Here is a 14,372-nt window from a genome sequence, read left to right as displayed (position 1 = left end):
GTTTAAATAATGCAAAAACAAAGTGTTGGAAAAGTAAAAATGCAATATGTGCCATGTAAGAAAGCTAACGTATAAGTTCCTTGCTCAGAACATGAGAACATATGAAAGCTGGTGGTTCCTTTTAACATGAGTCTTCAATATTCCCAGGTAAGAAGTTTTAGGTTGTAGTTATAGGAATTATAGGACTATTTCTCTCTATACCATTTGTATTTCATATTCCTTTGACTATTGGATGTTCTTATAGGCACTTTAGTATTGCCAGTATAACAGTATAGCTTCCGTACCTCTCCTCGCTCCTACCTGGGCTCGAACCAGGAACACATCAGCCACCCTCGAAGCAGCGTTACCCATGCAGAGCAAGGGGAACAACTACTCCAAGTCTCAGAGCGAGTGACGTTTGAAACGCTATTAGCGCGCACCCAGCTAACTAGCTAGCCATTTCACATCACATCGTTACACCAGCCTAATCTCTGGAGTTGATAGGCTTGAATTCATAAACAGCAGAGCTGCTGGCAAAACGCACGAAAGTGCTGTTTGAATGAATGCTTATGAGCCTGCTGGTGCCCATCATCGCTCAGACTGCTCTATCAAATCATAGACTTAATTATAACATAATAACACAGAAATATGAGCCTTAGGTCATTAATATGGTCGAATCCGGAAACTATCATCTCGAAAACAAAAAAAAATATTTCAGTGAAATATGGAACAGTTCCGTATTTTATCTAACGGGTGGCATCCATCAGTCTAAATATTCCTGTTACATTGCACAACCTTCAATGTTATGTCATAATTACGTAAAAGTCTGGCAAATTAGTTCGCAATGAGCCAAACTGTTGCATATACCCTGACTCTGCGTGCAATGAAAGCAAGACAAGTGACACAATTTCATCTGGTTAATATTGCCTGCTAACCTAGTTTTCTTTTAGCTAAATATGCAGCTTTAAAAATATATACTTCTGTGTATTGATTTTAAGAAAGGCATTGGTGTTTATGGTTAGGTACACGTTGGAGCAACAACAGTCCTTTTTCGCGAATGCGCACTGCATCGATTATATGCAACGCAGGACACGCTAGATAAACTAGTAATATCATCAACCATGTGTAGTTATAATGATTGATTAAGTTTAATGCTAGCTAGCAACTTACCTTGGCTTCTTACTGCATTCAAGTAACAGGCGGGCTCCTCGTGAGGCAGGTGGTTAGAGCGTTGGACTAGTTAACCGTAAGGTTGCAAGATTGAATCCCTGAGATGACAAGGTGAAAATCTGTCGTTCTGCCCCTGAACAAGGCAGTTAACCCACTGTTCCTAGGCCTGTCTCATGATCTGACAAACACCGCTGTAGCTCTGCCACTTCTCACCGCTGTTGCGGAAGGCCGATTTTGACGGATGTGGTGGATTGAGACGCAGCCCAAGCAAAAATATATTTCTAGCTTAATTTTTATGTTGATTTTTTTTAATGCTAATTTGATTTGTGGGGCTGCAGAAACTGACTCAAGGGTTAACACCTTTTTGATAGGCCAACTACTGATTCTACTCTGCACCTCTGTTCTCCTCACAGTCTTGACCTCCTCCGAGAGGTGAGGAGCCAAGTGACGTTTACTTGAAATTGTGAAAAGTGGGTGGATATGTAATTCTTGCACCAGTCACTGTAAACCTCAAAGAACTTGAAACTTTACTGTCAGCGTTAGGTAGGTGGGTGGGGGGTACCTAATTGCAATCTTCACCATGATGACTACCAACTTTAGACAATTTAATGCGATAGGAGGGTGGATTTATTAGCAGTGAAGATATGTAAAGCAGGCCATTTTATTTCTGTCAAGGACACACTGAAGATGCAACATAACGACATGTAGACAAACACAGAACTGTATAAACATGTATTGAAACGGCCAACAGTCAATCCAGATTTTCATATCGTCAAACAGTCCTTCTCTCATCCCGGGATTTATGGTATTACCGCCTCAGTACACAAGGGGGCACTAAAACAATGCCCATTGTGCATCTATTACCAGAAGGCTAACAAAATTAGCACAAACTAATAGCGAATTTCAATAGCAGCTACTAGCTAAATATGCTAACGAGCGCAAAGACAGGCAATCCAGCTCAAAGTTAAACAAGTATAGGTAGTAGCTACCGAATGTCTTTTTGTCAGTTTGGACATTTACGAGCGAATGTGAACAAGAGACATTGTGCAAATGAACAAAGTTTTGAAGCATGCTTGTCATAAGGGAGTGGTATGTGTACAGCGGTATCTATGTGGAGTCGCTAGGGCAATGGGTCTGCCTGCCTCGCTCAGATAAATAGGGGGCAGGAGTAGACTGACCGAGAAGGTAAAAAAATAAATGCAAGGAAATCAAAATACCCATCCAAAGCGCTTTGACTTCTCAAACACGGCAGAAAGCTAGCACTATATGATGCCCATTCACTTACTTAGCTAACTAACAAGATAAACCAAATGCACAGCTGGACTCACAAGCACTAGCTTTCTCCCATTGTGCTACTTACAAACAAAAATGATTAGCTCAACTGTTCTGGGGAACTACGGTAAGCTTCATAATGTGACCGGTGAAATGAAGAACATAAAGCAGGTTATCTCCTAAGTTGACAGCAGGTACAAATATTCAATAAATAGTTTCGACAGTATTGAAAAACCATCGTGGCTTTTTCCAAATACCCCGCTATACAGCCAAAGCACTGTGAGAAAGAGAAAAAAAACATTACTACAAACCAAAAACATTGACCTTTGCTGTATGACAATCAAGCATGCCATCTGCTGCATACTACATTTCTCTATGATTGGAGTCAACGCATTCCTCATTCTTAAAGCCGGGGTTCCTTATGCCATTAATCCTTGGGAGGGTTTCCTAAATGTTTTTTCAGGTTGCCTAAGTCCAAACAGTGAAAAATATTCTTTGGGCTGATAACTTTTTGGACAATGGAAAAATGATTTCAGTGTAAACTTAAACTACTAAATAAAACTAGATAAATGGACCTATATTTTATTTTTATTTTTGAGAACTAACAATCACCTAAAGGAAATAAATGTTTAAAAAATGCCAAAAACTATTCATTTAGCAGTATAGATTGTTTTAAAGCATAGTAACACATTAGCCATGGCAAAATGCAATAGAACTGTAGGAAATTAGCTTTAAAAAGGTAGACTCAGCTAAATGACATTGCCATGAGCAGCAGCGCAAATATTGAGATGAGCAAGATGCAAGACTTCGCTCTCAATCATACACACAGTTATCTGCACATGTGCACAGGTTCGCTTCACTCTTACAGCGTTGGCGCCACGGAACCAAAAGAGCGGAAATGTACCCACTATGCGGTTTACTTTCTGCACGCTGACGGCCTGACCGTTCCCCTGCTATGCCTACCAACTAAGCCTCTTTTTGATACAGAAAAACCCTGCTTAAAGACGATGTTCAAACTACAGTACAATATTACTTCTTTCTGTCTCTTTACATACGGTTCCAATCCAGACATTGCTTTGTGTCAACGTTTGTGCACGCTTCTCATCAGCAGTGCCAGGTAACAAGTAACATTGAAAAGAGAGGAAAAGCATAGAGCACTTAAATAGAGCAACCTATCGTGTATACACACACTGTGTTTAGTATTTTTATTCTAAGTAAGAAAAGTTAACTTTTTTTTAGTTCACAGCATTTAACAATTAACCCAATTTAACAAAACTCCATTAACTCAAAATAAGATTTTAGGAGGTATTATCTATCTTCACAAATATTTTGTAATAAAACCAATGACTAAGTGGATTAATTTAACATCAAAGTGATCATTTGTATAATATCTATTTTGTTGACTCAACAATACATAGATCTATCATTCTTGTTTTAGAGGAGAATTAGGCCTATACTGATTAACACCGGACTATATAGTAAAGTAGCTGTGACGACGTCAGTCACAGACAGTACTGTATGTCAGGTAACTAACTGTACCTTGCCAAATCATCACTGTGTGAAGACTTGTTCAGGAGATCATCTTTCTTTCTCATTGCCCAGTGTAGATTAATGACCATTCATAACCTTTATTTCACCACGCACCAAATTCAGCAGCATGTAAACTAACAGGATCTCAATCACTTCAAATCGCCAAGTCCAGTCTAAATGTAGTTCTGAGAAATTGTTGTCCCCATCATTTTATGATCAGCATAGTGATATAACACGCACCTTTTAACCAATTTGTTCCAGTTAAATCTGCATTGTGTGATTTCAACCATGATGGTGGGGATGGACATTTCCCAATAATAACCCAGACTACCAGTATACAAAAAAGCTTGATTAGTCGTGTTCAGACACACGAAAGCAGATCCACAGCTGTAAAGTTTAGTTTCAAACCTATCTGGCACCAGTGAGCATGGAAATGGCACCATGCTGAAGGCTATTCAAAAACCTGAAGGTGAGATGGGAGCATATGAGGTTACTAAGCCCCAGCTCAGTGCCTGAGAGAGCAGGAAATCTCCAGAGGGAACATCTGACATGTCTGCCAAATGACTTAATTCCCACTCAAAATACATAACCTACAAAAGAGGGAACGGAAATAAATATTCTTTCCCATGACAAGGGAATAATTGTGGGCTCAATTACTTGTGTGAAACACAATCCCTCACAAGCGGGATCCCATGCACAATATATCATGGTACCTCAAGTAGGCTCAGGCTGTCACATTGATACTATGCAATGAGGCGCCCAGGGAGAGGCAAACATACCACTGTTAGTCAATGTTGAGGGCAACTAGTCTAGACCATGGAGGAGATGCTTGCCGTGGCAAACCTACTTTGAGTGAGTCAATGTTGAGGCCATGGCATCTTGTCTAGACCATAAACCATGAAAGTAACTTTGGAAATTCAGCACATCAGACAAGAGGTGCACCAACTACAGGCGGCACCACACGGGTCCAGTCTCCTCCTCGCCAGAGGCTGTCTGGAATGCTGGATCATGGGGAGCACCTATCGGAGCGTTCATTTATCTGATTCGCATAGCAGCCTGTCACTTCAGCTCCAGTGGCTTGACAGGTGACACTGATTGAGGTTGGAGCTACAGTGCTGGATGAGTAGCTGGTGGATTGGCCCTTTGCTCTACAGCCACAACATTCTACCACTCCAGCCAATTGAGACCAATTAGTCTGAAATGGGCACATTGACAAACAACTACAGTGCACCCTGGTATGCAGCTTCTGACTATATTGTTAGAAATAATAAATTAAGTTGTACCACACTGAGATGGCAAAAGAGATTGTTTACTCCCAAGTACGGGACAGTTGAAATAAAACATCCTGCAATAACAAATCTCAGACAGATGATGGTGACAGTGCACCAACACAAATATCACATAACCCAGGATCAAAAGGGAACCAGCCTCAAAAAGCCACTCCTTCACCACAAAGTTCAAAAAGCTAACAAAACATAGACGTTATTATTGTGTCTTGGAAGGCTCTACAGCTGTCATACAGATAGGAACACTGTTTACCTTTCTAGTTGACATAAGCTACATCACATTTCCAGGAAAACAATCTGTGCCACCAAGTCTGATATGAGAGGATCTATGGTGCTTACCTGTAGGTAGAGGGCCTGGTGCCCGGCCAGCGACTCCCCCAAGGGAACCACCACCTTCTCCAGGCTGCGCTGGTGGGAGTGGGCCTGGATGTCAGGACTCTCTTCAGACCGCAGCTCAATGTGGGAAATCAGCAGGTTGGATATGACTTGCTGCACTGACTGCAGAGGAAGACAGTCAGGAGTGAGTTGATAGATTTCTAGGAAGTAGGTAATTTGGGTGATAATCCTACACAATGTGAATACTATTGAGGTGGAATATAATTTCTGTTCTCTTGTAAATGGTTGAAGTGGTACATCATTACAGAATGCCAGTGCATAATGTCATGTTAGTCCATTTAATACCCTTTTGAAAGCATCATAAGGTCAAAATAATAGTTGTAAACATCCTCAGTGTTGTGGAAGAGGCTGTGCTGCTCACATTTGTGTCTCCACCTGGCGTGGCGCTGAGTGCCAGGATGCGAAACTGTTGAGTCTGGCTCCCCAACTGTCTCACCACCTGAGGAGAGAAGCAGTGACAACATGCTATTATTCCCGCAATTTAACAGTCACTAGAGAATAGATTTAAGGTGTCACAAAAACAATATCTGAGAAATAACATGGCGGTTTGATTGGGGGTATTTTTCTCACAAGGTCTCTCAAACAGGCACCTCTGCTGTTGATAATTATTGCTGCCATCACTAGCACATTAGAGGCTGCTGCCCCATATACATAGAATTGAAATCACTGGCCACTTTAATAAATGGAACACTAGTCACTTTAATAATGTTTACATATTTTGCATTACCCATCTCATATGTATATACTGTATTCTATTCTACTGTATCTTAGTCTATGCCACTGATATTGCTCGCCCAAATATTTATATACTCTTAATTCTATTCCTTTACTTAGATTTGTGTGTATAATGTTGTGAAATTGTTAGATATTATTTGTTAGCTATTACTGCACTGTCAGAGCTAGAAACACAAGCATTTCGATACACCCGCAATAACATCTGCTAAACACGTGTATGCGACCAATAACATAGGATTTGATTTGATTTTGAGGACAGCAATGAAAATAAGCATCTGGGCTTTATTGTGTTCTCTTGTATACATGTCATTCTGTCACCGGCTGGACAAGCCTATTACTTTTAATCATCTAATAAATTCTATCAATCAATCAATCCCTCTGGTGGTAACTGGAGCCAGTATCAGTTATAGAATAGTGGTGAAATAGCTAACCTCTGGTCTGTAATGGTCATTGACATAAATGTAAAGCTCAACACAAACTACCTTAGTTAAGGCAGAAACATTCTCAGGTATGGTTTTAAGTGTTAGATACCTGGCAATAGGCATGATTCCCCAGTGCCTTGTGAGCCTCGTCAATCACCACACACTTGACGTGCAGCGCGGGGCAGGTGGCTCGAGACAGGTCGTTCACCAACACCTGGGGAGTGAGGAAGAAGATGCGCCTGGACCTCCACAGTTCCTGCCTCTGCTGAGCCTGCGTGCTCCCTGGTGGAAAAGGAATGGAAATGTCAGACAAGACATGTTTTATGGCCTTGCCATGGCCCTGCTTAAACACGTTTAAGATACATGTGTGGCAACTTACCTGTCAACTCTGCCATGTGTGTCTGTGGAATACCCATCACTTTGTAGCACGCTTCTATTTGTTGTGCCACCAGGGGCTTTGTTGGTGCCATGAAAACTATCTTTCCAGATGGATACCATCGATAAAAGTTGTACATTACCACAGCAGCAATGAAAGTCTTGCCCAGGCCAGTGGGGAGGCATACCAGCGTATTCTGAAATAAAGCTGCCTCCGATATCTTTAGTTGGTAGTCCCTTATGGGATAGTTGGTGGGGTAGATCCATACCTTTGCAGAGGAGCTGTCAAGGCCAGGGAAGTCTTTGTAATATGTTGATCCACTTGAGCTTATCTGTGTGAGACAAGTGCTCTCAACATTTGTTGTGTGTCCACTATGTTGTCCAAGGTTTCCATCAATTTGCAAAGACTTTTCCGCCTCATAAACAGCAACTACCATTAAATCATCATCATCATCTTCATCTTCATCAGCAGCAACAACCTCCTCGACATGTCTCACCTCGCTGTCAGCTGTGGACCCCTGATCAAATTCACCCCATAGCGTGTTACGGGGCGCCGGGGGCGGCAAAGTTATACCAGTCGCCCTTTTCTGAGTCTTGACTGAGGCTGCTGTGCTGCTGTTTTGCGTTGTTTTTCGTCGTCCGGAAGACTTCTTTACATTATTCGTTTGACTAACCTTTTGCGGAACAGATGCTCCCCACGTCTGGAACAAAGTCATTTGGTTCACACCACTCATTTTCGCGTGTGGCGTTGATTTTTAGCAAGACGCCATACGGAGACCAGACAGCCAAATATTATTTGGACAGCCGTAGCGTTACGAAGTTTGCAAAAATAAGTACTTCCGGGGTCGCTCACATATTTTTCAAAATAAACACCAATAGCGACATAACGCAGAAATGACTAATAATAGCTATGAATATATTAGAAATATAGACGAGTTTCCAACGTATAAGGAGATGTTGATATATATTTTAAATTACACATTTCACGAAGGGACTTTCATTTTCACTTGACGTGATTGTGACACCGGAAAAGGAACAAAACTCGGTTTATTTCCCGCGAACTTTGCCTCGTTACCATAGCAATGGAGGGACGCGAGTGTACTTTCATACTTTTTCAGGTAAAAGCAGCTAACTAACTCACTAACTAACTAGCTGGCTGGCTGGCCGGCGTATCCAAACAAAGAATGCTCGTTTGCTTACCCGTGTTGTCTTGCTACTATAGCTGCGTGCATGTTGCTTGAAAGCAGCTTCAAAGCTAACTTTAGCTGGCTGGCAGCGGGGACTCAGTGTGGTTGGGAGGCTTAAGTTACTAGCTAACGTTAACAACGCAACACGATGCGTTCTAGCTGCTAGCTTAATGCAGTAATACAGTATTGTAGCTAACTACAGTCTCTGTTGAACAGGGTTGTATTCACAAAATGTATGTAGCTAGCTTTTTATGATAGTGTAGATTCCCTGTATGTGAATGTAATCTGCCAAACGGTCTGGACCTTTATGGCACAGTAGGAAAGTGTACTACAACATGCTCTGTAACATACAGTACAGTATCCAATTGTTTGTTCATGCCCTAGCTGTACCCTTGCTCTAAAGTCGGGTAGATTCTCCCAAGAGCCTCCTTCATTTGATGGAAGTGTTTCCATTTGCTTTGGGAATAGAGGCTTCTCCGGAGAGGTGGAATAGTGTGGTCAATGCCATTCTGTATACAACAGACCCTGCCAATAGTTCTGGAGGGACCTAAATGGTAGAGGTGGAAATGTGCTCTCCCAGTTACTGAAGTGTTGTTGGTTCAAACGTAGCTCTAGTTGTCAATTGCGACACTACTACTCCTCACCAGGTGTTGTAGCCAACACTAACACAGTGGTCACCTCACCCCTTTCCCACAGGCACACGCTCGTGGATATCTGATGAGAAAGGAGATCAACTGCGCACGTTCAGAGTTTGAGGACATTGTGAGAGATATCGATGGAGAAGTGAACCACTTAGAGTGGAAGGGGCACATTTTTGCCATTCCTCACTTCAAAGACGTAAGCATTTTAAGGTTTCAAATCAAATGTTATTGGATGCTACACACATTCTGCTGATGTTATCGTGGGTGTAGCGAAACTCTTAGAGTACATTCGGAAAGTATTTAGGCCCCTTTACTTTTTCCACATTTTGTTACAGTTTGGCCAGGTGGCCAGCTCTGGGAAGAGTTGGTGGTTCCAAACTTCTTCCATTTAAGAATGATGGAGGCCACTATGTTCTTAGGGACCTTCAATGCTGCATACATTTTTTTGGTACCCTTCCCCAGATTTGTGCCTCGACACAATCCTGTCTCGGCGCTCCACAGACCATTCTTTCGACCTCAAGGCTTGTTTTTAGCTCTGACATACACTGTCAACTGTGGGACTTTATATAGACAGGTGTGTGCCTTTCCAAATTATGTCCAATCAATTGAATTTACCACAGGTAGACTCCAGTCAAGTTGTAGAAACATCTCAAGGATGATCAATGGAAACGGAATGCACCTTTTGGGTCTCATAGCAAAGGGTCAGAATACTTATGTAAATAAGGTATTTCAGTGTTTTATTTGTAATATATTTGCAAAAATGTCTAAACCTGATTATGCTTTGTTATTGTTTGTAGATTGGATAATATTAAAAGACAAAATCTAATCATTCTAGAATAAGGCTGTAACGTAACAAAATGTGGAAAAAGTCTAGGGGTCTGGATACCTTCCGAATGCACTGTATCTTCAACAGTGCAGTAATAACTAACAATACACAAACAAAAGCAATGTAAAAATATTAGAATGAGCAATGTCAGTGTAATATAAATATATGTACTCTACCGGTCAAAAGTTTTAGAACGCCTACTCATTCAAGGGTTTTTCTTTATTATGACTATTTTCTACATTGTAGAATAAATGGGAATATATCAAAACTTTGACATAACACAAATGGATCATGTAGTAAACAAAAAAAGTGTATTTGAGATTCTTCAAAGTAGCCACCCTTTGCCTTTGACAGCTTTGCACACTCTTGGAATTAACTCAACCAGCTTCATGAGGAATGCTTTACTAACAGTCTTGAAGGAGTTCCCACATATGCTGAGCACTTGTTGGCTGCTTTTCCTTCACTCTGCGGTCCAACTCATCCCAAACCATCTCAATTGGGTTGAGGTCGTAACTGAGTCAGGTTTGTAGGCCTCCTTGTCCACACACGCTTTTTCAGTTCTGCCCACAAATTTTCTATAGGATTGAGGTCAGGGTTTTGTGATGGCCACTCCAATACCTTGTCTTTGTTGTCCTTAAGCGATTTTGCCACAACTTTGGAAGCATGCTTTGGGTCATTGTCCATTTGGAAGAACCATTTGCCACCAAGCTTTAACTTCCTGACTGATGTCTTGAGATGTTGCTTCAATATATCCACATAATTTTCCATCCTCATGATGCCATCTATTTTGTGAAGTGCACCAGTCCCTCCTGCAGCAAAGCACCCCCACAACATGATGGTGTTCTCCAGCTTGCAAGCCTCCCCCTTTTTCCTCCAAACATAACGATGGTCATTATGAACAAACAGTTTTATTTTTGTTTCATCAGACCAGAGAACATTTCTCCAAAAAGTACGATCTTTGTCCCCATGTGTAGTTAGTTGCAAACCGTAGTCTGGCTTATTTATGGCAGTTTTGGAGCAGTGGCTTCTTCCTTGCTGAATGGCCTTTCAAGTTACGTCGATTATAGGACTCCTTTTTACTGTGGATATAGATACTTTTTGTACCTGTTTCCTCCAGCATCTTCACAAGGTCCTTTGCTGTTGTTCTGGGATTGATTTGCACTTCTCGCATCAAAGAACATTCATCTCTAGGAGACAGAACGCATCTCCTTCCTGAGCAGTATGACGGCTGCGTGGTCCCATGGTGTTTATACTTGCGTACTATTATTTGTACAGATGGACGTGGTACCTTCAGGCATTTGGAAATTGCTGCCAAGGATGAACCAGACTTGTGGAGGTCTACAATTTATTTTCTGAGGTCTTGGCTGATTTCTTTTGATTTCCCCTTGATGTCAAGCAAAGAGGCACTGAGTTTGAAGGTAGGCCTTGAAATACATACACAGGTACACCTCCAATTGACTCAAATGATGTCAATTAACCTATCAGAAGCTTCAAAAGCCGTGCCATCATTTTCTGGAATTTTCCAAGCTATTTAAAGGCACAGTCAACTTAGTGTATGTAAACTTCTGACCAACTGGAATTGTGATACAGTGAATTATAAGCCAAATAATCTGTCTGTAAACAATTGTTGGAAAAAATGACTTTTGTCATGCACAAAGTAGATGTCCTAACCGACTTGACAAAACTATCGTTTGTTAACAAGAAATTTGTGGAGTGGTTGAAAAACGAGTTTTAATGACTCCAACCTAAGTGTATGTAAACTTCCGACTTCAACTGTACCTTCCTCCTGCAGATAACCATTAACTTCTGGTGTAGCCCTAAGCACTCAACATTTCAATAGGATCCCTGATATAATGTAAACATTATAAATTACCCTCTCTCCCTCAGTGACATGACTAAGTATATATCCTATTCTCAGAACCCAAAGGGTGGCTATTTGAATAATCAAATATAAAATATATTTGGATTTGTTTAACACTGTTTTGGTTACTACATTATTCCATATGTGTTATTTCATAGGTTTGATGTCTTCACTTTTATTCTACAATGTAGAAAATTGTAAAATTAAAGAAAAACCCTTGAATGAGTAGGTGTTCTAAAACTTTTGACTGTGTGTGTGTGTGTTTGTGTAGACATTATGGAGTGACAGTATATGAATAGAAAAGGTGTGTACAGCAGTAGTTATATAGTTTGAGCCTTCACTAGAATACAGTGTGTATATACATGTGAAGTGGGTAAAACAATATGTGACCAGTGTTCAATGACTATGTGCAGCAGTCTCTAAGGTGCAGGGCTGAGTACCGGATGGTAGCCTGACTAAAGTTCAGGGCCGGGTACTGGGTGGAAGCCGGCTAGTGGTGACTATTTAACAGTCTGATGGCCTGGAAATAGAAGCTGTTTTTCAACCTCTCGACCCCAGCTTTGATGCACCTGTACTGTCTCCACCGTCTGGTAGCGTGGTGAACAAACCATGGCTCGGGTGGCTGAGGTCCTTGATGAGTTTGCCATTCTCTCGAAGACCGTAAGTTCTGCTTGTCATTTTCTGCACTGTTTGTGTATCTAGCAAATGTTATTGTACTCTACCATACAGGATGGCCCATCTGGTATCTTCACCAAAAAACATGCGGAAGAAGCACCAGACAGGGGAAGCCATCCTCTGGAGCAGCCAGGGGAGAGAGAAGGGGCACCGCTTATGTCCGATAGGCTAGAACCAGAGAGAGATGACCCCTACAGCCATGGACGGGCATCCATCTCCAGGGGCTCCTCCAGGCCTTCTTCTTGTCCACCTGGGGGTGAGGGGGAGACTGAGGGCAGTCAGGGGGAGCAGCTGGATGGAGGAGGCGTGCTGGAGAGCACAGGGGATACGACCACTGTCTGGAGCAGTCTGGGTCGAGATGGTTGTTTTCAGAAAGGTAAGGTGTGCGTGGGTCAAATAAAAGTTTAGTGTGTGAATCCAAATATGCTTGTTTTTAGAGACTTTATTCTCATTGTTTTTAGGGCATGTAAGTTAATGACTTGCTCTGAACGTGTCTGCCTTTTCCCAGGTTCCCAGCGGTGGCGTAGTCTGGCCCAGGACGAGCCCCATACCCCTGAAGCCTTGCAGCTACACAGGAACACTCTGGCCATGGAGATGCTATGGCTTCAACAAGCTATTGCCAGCCGTAAAAAAGTGAAAGCCGTTTTCTCTAATTTTACGTCATTGTCGCATTGTTTTCATTGATTGTGTTGAAGAATAAGACCAATATTCAATGCAAGGTTAACAATTACATTATCTTTCTCTTCTCTCTCTCTCTCTCTCTCTCTCTCTCTCTCTCTCTCTCTCTCTCTCTCTCTCAGTACCTGTCACTGAAAGAGAGTCTGAATATTTCCTAATGGCAGAGGACCAAGGAGAGGCTGTTTCTCTAAACTGGACATTGATCTGAAGGACTGAATCTTTCCCCATGTTAATACATGAAATTATGTTAAGATACATAAATAATCATATACCAAATAAATTAATCTAGCTATCCCACACTGGGAGGGGTATAATTAAATGTATACATTTTTTTTTTATGGGGGGGCGCAGGTGTATTTATTCAAGATGTGTATGAGTGGCACAGAGTGAATGTTTGGGGAAAACATATTATGAATAATGTTTATGTTTGTAACTATCCATTGATGGCGTGGTCAAGTATATTATAGCTATGTTTTTTAATAAGAATAATATTTGCGTTGTTGCTGTCAGTGCTACATGTGATGTTGCTTCACGTCACTGCTATTGTCTTCATCGTTCCATATAACTATGGTGATCTCCATTCTTTTCAAACAAGTTACGGGAGAGATTCAAGGGAATTCCTGCTGCCTTTAGTGTATCTCAGGTGATCCACACAAGCTCGTATTTCCCATTGAGACCACATACTCAATACAATCATTAAAGTGCAGTTATACAATTCAACATACTGTTCTTGTTTGTGTGGATATCGACAACACAAAAGCTGCTTTCTTGACAGCCCATAAAAGGTCAAGCAAGGGAGAATGTTTGAAATGGATGAATGGAAAAGGTACTTCAAATCAACTCCCAGAGCCAAACCTATTGTAGAGGTGTTGCCCCTGAGCTTTAACTACTGTTTCCGTTGTACATACTACAGAACTAGTATTAGGCTTCACTTGTGAATTTGACCATGTCAATTCAACGGGTTTTAAAAAAAAAATGTTTAAGATGATGCATAAGTTTATGGTTTATTTATTCAGCTTACAACACTGTCCCCTTGCTCTCTCTCTGTCTATTGCTCCGGCACTCTCCCTCTTCTTGTCGTTTGTTGCTGCTGATGGTTTTGCCCACAAAGCCAGTCATTGCTGGCCCTGCTGCCATGGCAACAAGGAAATACAGCCGCCAGAGATGTGTGTGTGTGAGAGAGAGCAGAGAAAGCGGGAGTCCACCACACAGAACACAACAACAGAAGGGGGTCCCACCTAATTCAAACATTTCGACACTCTTCTAGCCTTCTAAGGTTTGAGTGTATGAGAGGTGGTGTGTTAGACCCCGAGCAGACGGGGACAAAGACAGCATCTGG

The 14,372-nt window shown here is 41.6% G+C and overlaps 2 protein-coding genes across 4 annotated transcripts in view; one reads left to right on the top strand and one right to left on the bottom strand.

Annotated features, from left to right (window-relative positions):
* Positions 1 to 7,984, bottom strand: part of fancm (FA complementation group M) — a 69,088-nt gene extending 61,104 nt beyond the window's left edge. For all 3 annotated transcript variants that reach the window (XM_024429714.2, XM_024429715.2, XM_024429716.2), the window contains exons 1-4: positions 7,170 to 7,984; positions 6,900 to 7,072; positions 5,995 to 6,072; positions 5,577 to 5,735 (exon numbers count right to left, since the gene is read on the bottom strand). In XM_024429714.2, the coding sequence (XP_024285482.1) occupies positions 5,577 to 5,735; positions 5,995 to 6,072; positions 6,900 to 7,072; positions 7,170 to 7,899 (1,140 nt within the window). In that variant the 5' untranslated portion in view covers positions 7,900 to 7,984. The remainder of the gene's footprint in view (positions 1 to 5,576; positions 5,736 to 5,994; positions 6,073 to 6,899; positions 7,073 to 7,169) is intronic.
* Positions 7,985 to 8,182: 198 nt separating this feature from the next.
* iqcc (IQ motif containing C) lies at positions 8,183 to 13,753 on the top strand. Its single transcript, XM_024430681.1, has 5 exons — positions 8,183 to 8,283; positions 9,049 to 9,189; positions 12,410 to 12,731; positions 12,864 to 12,988; positions 13,156 to 13,753. Exons 1-5 carry the CDS (start codon positions 8,248 to 8,250, stop codon positions 13,189 to 13,191), a joined length of 660 nt encoding a protein of 219 aa, XP_024286449.1. The 5' UTR covers positions 8,183 to 8,247; the 3' UTR covers positions 13,192 to 13,753.
* The last annotated feature ends 619 nt before the right edge of the window (positions 13,754 to 14,372 follow it).

The sequence above is a fragment of the Oncorhynchus tshawytscha genome, linkage group LG08 (assembly GCF_018296145.1).
Source record: "Oncorhynchus tshawytscha isolate Ot180627B linkage group LG08, Otsh_v2.0, whole genome shotgun sequence".
NCBI lineage: Eukaryota > Metazoa > Chordata > Actinopteri > Salmoniformes > Salmonidae > Oncorhynchus > Oncorhynchus tshawytscha.
This window is presented reverse-complemented; position numbering and strand designations above follow the sequence as displayed.